This window comes from Asterias amurensis, chromosome 10 (genome assembly GCF_032118995.1).
Source record: "Asterias amurensis chromosome 10, ASM3211899v1".
NCBI lineage: Eukaryota > Metazoa > Echinodermata > Asteroidea > Forcipulatida > Asteriidae > Asterias > Asterias amurensis.
The window spans coordinates 6,439,179-6,445,284 of record NC_092657.1 but is presented as its reverse complement, the minus strand read 5'-3'; the positions used below and the strand labels follow the sequence as shown (position 1 = coordinate 6,445,284).

Sequence of the window (6,106 nt, the reverse complement as noted above, 5' to 3'; positions counted from 1 at the left end):
GTCACCACGCTAATGCATTTTGCATTACATTTTCTCCAACCAAAATCGTTGGCAATTGTAAAGAAAAACATAAGGCCCCAAAACGAGTTGGTAAAGGCGCTTCGCGGCTTACGCCGTTTGCGGTGATAGTCTTTTTTCGTGCGTTACATTTTTGGGGTTGTGCGTGCCATCCGGTGTGCCGCGTGCGCCTTGATTAAAGGCTTCCCTGCTGGGTGTTCAAAGTTGTTAATTACATTTTATATTTACTTGCCCTTTTAACGTTTGTGTATTGACAGAAGGCTATCTGTTGGTTCACGTTGCCCACTCTTCTTTGTTCACGTTCCCCTAAATTGTATGTGTATTGAGAGAGAGCCCTCTGTTGGTCACATTTCCTCCCATGTTTATACCATGCGGCCAAACATGCATATTAGGCACTTGGAGCTCTTATACCATTTCTTTCGTTTGTTAACATGGCCTGCTATTTTTTAGCAATAGACCCCAAGTGGAAATTTCGAATTATGGGCGCCGTTACAATTCGAAAGCTCATGCAGTTTTTGGTTTCTAAATATATTTTAGTATTTAAGTGCGTGCCACCAATTGTTTTAAAGGCAGTGGACACTAATGGTATTTGCCAAAGACTAGCCTTCACATTTGGTGTATCTCAACATATGCATAAAATAACAAACCTGTGAAAATTTGAGCTCAGTCGGTCATCGAACTTGCAAGATAATAATGACAGAAAAAACACCCTTGTCACACAAAGTTGTGTGCGTTTAGATGGTTGATTTCGAGATCTCAAATTCTAAATATGAAGGCCTCGAAATCAAATTCGTGGAAATTATTTCTTTCTCGAAAACTACGTCACTTCAGAGGGAGCCGTTTCTCACAATGTTTTATACCATCAACCTCTCCCCATTACTCGTTACCAATAAAGGTTTTATGCTAATAATTATTTTGAGTAATTACCATTAGTGTCCACTGCCTTTAAGTATAAAACTAGTTTGTTGTAATTGTTGTCTACCTAAAATAATGTGCACATCAATTTTTACTGACAATATATTTTCTCGTAGATGACGTATGTGGTGAAACAAACATCAGCATCGTCGAACCATATCCCTTCACGATTCACGTTTACGATCTGAGTATGATTAAATGTCTCTGGTTCTTCACAAGTCCCATCTACACGTTCATAAACTTGGATATTGCGCATGTCACCATTGGGCCAAAACAATTGTTAGCTTTTGGACTTGTGTTACGTATCTCTAGCAACGAGATTGTACTAGAGGACGCGATTTCGTTCAACAACAAGTCACCACGCAATGGAACTTCCTTCTATTTCAGCGGGAACAGCATCTGGTTGTCGTTCTCCCATGCTACTTATATCAGCGGGGCGCCATCTTTGAGTTTTTTTCTGCGGTTTGCGGATTATGAAGGTTAGGATATGGTGGACATTGTAATACTCTTTGTAAACTTTTACTGAAGAAGTAAACAACATAACACCTCCCAAATATTACAGTGAAATAGTTATTGAGTCGGTGCTGTGCAGAATACTATTGCTTTTTACAAGTAATTAAACTCACTGGAACAAGTAATGAATGCATTTTGAAACTGCTGACAGGACGCTTTTCCCCCTTTTTTCACGGAGTAACATTTTTTTTAACAGTCCACTCATCAAAAAGGTCTGACAGTGCGGTGTTTTCGACGATTTCAGCTTTATTTTGGCAGGTTAATCCATCAGAAGAAAGTTAGTTAAATCTCCCTCCCCACCACCACAACAAAACACGCATTTCTGTTTTTGTCACGGGGCCTACAAAACTGTCGCTTCTGAAAATGGCGACGGAGTTTTTGTTGTTGTTTTTTCACTTTTGTTTATGATTATGTTCCCCATACTAGGTCAGTGCAGACCTGATCAGAAGTTGTGCGAGCTGGATAACAAGTGTCTGTCGTCGAGCACTTTTTGTGATGGTAACGTGGATTGCAAAAATTACATCGATGAAATCGACTGCAGTGAGTGTTGCTTTTGTTTATCATTTTACCCCAATATTGTTGTTGTGCATCTCAAGTCATACAATAATGACAACTCTTGCGGATATACCAAATTTTTAAACAAACCCTAAAAATGCGCCTTGTGAGTTCCCGGGTAGATATTGCAAAGGGTTACGACTAGTCTCATTTCGAGTTATGACGAGTTACTCGTATTAACGACTAGCATCAAAATAAAATTGTTGTATCTCATAGGACTAGTCTAGTCATAATATAGGGACTAGTCATTACCTCTTTGCTGAATCGACCCCTGGTCACTGAGCTAATTGTAAACTTATTATTGTAACCTTACACAACTTCCTGTGGAGTGCGAATGCGTTCGGTATACGTTACTCATACGCTTGCTACGTTGTGATTATGCTATGTGCTATGGATACGTCCTTTCCAATGTATTGTGTATCCGTAGGCTTGCGAAACCTCTCTATTGATGACAAAGCCAAAACCGGCAAAACGACATTGGTGGGACATTCACAGCTTTTACGGGGTCATGCCTTTAGGATCTCTTGCCACCTCCGCCATTTCGAGTGATGGATCCGACACGGCGCCCCCAGCTGGACAGCCTGTTTGAGAAAAGCCTCGGTTTAGTTACCGGACACAAACTAATCCAATTGGAACAGCTGTTTACTTACCGGCCCGGTAAGTTAACTTACCGGGCCACAAAACCAATGCGAACGCGGTTTTAGTATGTCACTTTCGTGCATGTATTTGTCAATTGAAATTGTGTGTATTTGTTTCTAGATATTTGCGGAACAACAGGAAATCATTTGCAGGTCGGAGATAGTATTACTATTCTGGCAGAATCCCCTTCCTCGCCGGACTCAAATATTGTCCCTTACTTTGCGGTTTATTCTGGAACATCAACATCGATTCCGAATAACACCAACGTGTCCCTAGTCGGTTATCCGAATACCAACAAATTTGACATGAATTGTATATGGGTGTTCACAGAGCCCCCAGGTAGTCGAATCCGGATTCAAATTATCGATTTTTCCGAGAAATCGATGAAGTTACGGATCGGAAGTGGTATCGACCCTTCGTATGGACAGCCAATTGCACTTTTACAAGACGAGGGTTTACTGCCGATGGAAGTGTTTGCTGATGCTCCGTCTGTTTGGATAACTGCGACTAAATCTAAGGTCCAATCGACAATTTACAAACTAAGACTTATTGTAACTGTTTATGACACTACTGGTGAGTATTATACATTTCTGTTCCGCTAAAAGTGTCTATTTGCATTGTTTCTCTGCTGTATAACCATACACTAGAACAAAGAATGTGCCACCAAGCATGTGGAACTTCATATGCAAGGTTTGGGGAACCCTCCGATTTAACTAAATAAAGGACGGCAAAGCGTCTAGTAGGAACTAAACATCAGGATTAGTTAGGCCTACTAACATAACAATTAAAAGCAAGACTTTCAATTATTGGATAAAATACAAAAAGTCAATTTGTACACATGATTTAGCCTAAATAGCAATTTTGATAATTTGTGCAGCCTCAAACACTCGTTCGTTTTGTATCAGTTCGATACGCCCTGATTTGGTCAAGTCGTAAGAAAATTCGCTTTGCCCGAAGCAGACGCAGGAAGTATATGAACTAGTCCAGAAAATCTGTTATTTTGACCTAGACAAAACTGCAACAGAAATGATTATGTTTACAACATTATTCAAAAGCTCCAAAACAACATAATCTAACAAGTAAAATTGCCCCTGTCGCCTCTTTTTTTCACCTATGTTTGTATGCATACGCCCTTTGTATGCATATCTCTTGAAATCCTCAAAAAGAATAAAAACAAGTAATTAATTAAATGTTTGCATTTCAATATACAAATTGCCGTTATTAAACAAATTTAATTAAAATTTACTGGAACCCCCATGACTGGGCTAAAGACAATGATTTTTAGAAAGTGTGGATTCTCCTTAAAGTTTTCTGACCCAGTGGCGCCTGGTGCAAGGCATCAAACATAATCAAAGAAGCATTCAACATTGCATTTCTTGTTAGTGCATACTACACGTAACTTTAATTGGGGACTTTTGGGACGCTTGGTGGCAGCAGACTTACCAGGTAAAATCCATTGTTCTCGGTTATGTGCGCTTGCTCAAAACTACGTCAACAATGAGAATTTACCTGGTAAGTCTGCTGCCACCTAGCGCCTCAAAGTCTCCCATTAGATAATTAATGTAATTAACTACAATACTTTTTAGAATGTGATGACGAGGAGTTTACGTGCTCTTCTGGTTTACATTGCCTCAACACATCGTCTGTTTGTGATGGGAGGAAACACTGTGCTGCTCACGAAGACGAGTTGGGATGTGGTAAGGTCCAGCTACATGTGTTTCATTAAATAAAACAAAATGCGTGTGACGTCATACATTTGAAAAGCGCACCCAGTGAGATCAGAAAGCGATCTTACTTGGGTCAACAAGCGCCTTACAAGGGTCAACGGAGGCACACGATTTAACAATTACATGTTCGTTGTGTGTAAAAACGTAGCGTTTTGCGATGTGCAATGATACAAAAGTATCCATGCTTTTAATATTTCTATTTTGGTATAATACTGGTGGAGATCTATTATTTTTATATTAATGGAACACGTTGCCTTGAATCGGACGAGTTGGTCTATAAAAAGCGTTTATAACCGTTTGTTATAAAACGCATATGGTTGGAAAGATGTTTTAAAAGTAGAATACAATGATCCACACAAATTTGCCTCGAAATTGCGTGGTTTTCCTTTTACTTTGCGAACTAACACGGTCGGCCATTTGTGGGAGTCATGGCCGACCGTGTTAGTCGACGAGGTAAAAGAAAAACCATGCAATTTCGAGGCATGTTTGTGTGGATCAATGTATTCTACTTTTACAACATCTTTCTACCCATATGCATTTTATAACAAACGGTTACAAACGCTTTTCATAGACCAACTCGACCGAACCAAGGCAACGTGTTCCTTTAAAAACTACCATACGAGAAAGCTTCATTAAAGAAACATATCAAAATACTAGGTACGTTTTGTATTTACCAACTCACACTTGTCTAAATTTGGTTCTTTATCCGAACGGTTGACCCCAGTCCTCCAGTAGAGCTACTGCTGATTGCACCAAGCAGATTCACTGTTCACGTAGGGCCAATGTAAACACACTCAGTCTATCGAAGGATGTAAAATAGTTTCTGAACTGCCGGCAGCCAAACTTGGAAATTCTTTATAAAAATGCTTCGGCAGAAGTTAGTGCTATTTGGACACCCTGTGGTTGAAATTTGCATTCTTGTTTTGGAATCTAAAAGTCAACACCCATTACTTTAATTTCCATATTAATTCGGGACGTTTTTGCTTCATAGTTTGATACAAAATATTTGTAGGCTGTGGTTTTTAAACTTAAAACTAGTTGGCGAGATGGCTTTAGCTTTCGATCAAAATTCCGTACCATTGTCGGAGGCATTACTAATAATTTGCAAACAAAAAGCAAAAAAGATGAGCAACAATTTCAAATGAGGCTAATGTTTGTTTTCTTTACGAGAATAAATAAATACACACGTTGAACTTATCATAGGTTTTCTCGGTCAAATTCGGCACATGAGCAGTCAATTTCATGTTCATGTGCTCGAATTAAAGCTGTTGTTACTGCGTATCAAATTTAGAATTCGGCCATTCAATTTCGTTTTGAGTCAAGTCAAATTCCTTAAGCACTCTGTTCAATTTAGCGTAGCGTCATTCTTTTTCGTGACACACACGCCTCAAGAAGCGTCTGCGAATTTGAATGCTGCTTTGATGAATTGTTAAATTGAATGATTATTTTGTTAAATCGAATGACGCAACATTACATTGGACTAATCATGAAACGAAATCGAATGACCCTTTTGAGTAGCATTCGATTCCGCGCGAAATAGAATAGCTTGGTGGTTAAATTGGCTGCTCATTTTCCGAAATTGACCGAGAAAACTTAAAATACAACCTTGAAATATTTTTATATTTTAGCAGAGTGTGGTAAACATCATTACGCATGCGCATCAGGAGAATGTATTCCAAGGTTTCGGCGATGTAATGGGGTGTTCAACTGTGGCGACCTGACCGATGAGCTGTATTGCG

General features: G+C 39.3%; 1 protein-coding gene across 1 annotated transcript in view; it reads left to right on the top strand.

Moving 5' to 3' along the window:
• The first annotated feature begins 3,023 nt into the window (after window positions 1-3,023).
• The window catches only part of LOC139943455 (uncharacterized), a 28,539-nt gene continuing 25,456 nt past the window's right edge, over window positions 3,024-6,106 (top strand). Inside the window, exons 1-3 of the mRNA XM_071940266.1 lie at window positions 3,024-3,213; window positions 4,227-4,337; window positions 5,996-6,106. Of these exons, the coding sequence (XP_071796367.1) occupies window positions 3,024-3,213; window positions 4,227-4,337; window positions 5,996-6,106 (412 nt within the window). The remainder of the gene's footprint in view (window positions 3,214-4,226; window positions 4,338-5,995) is intronic.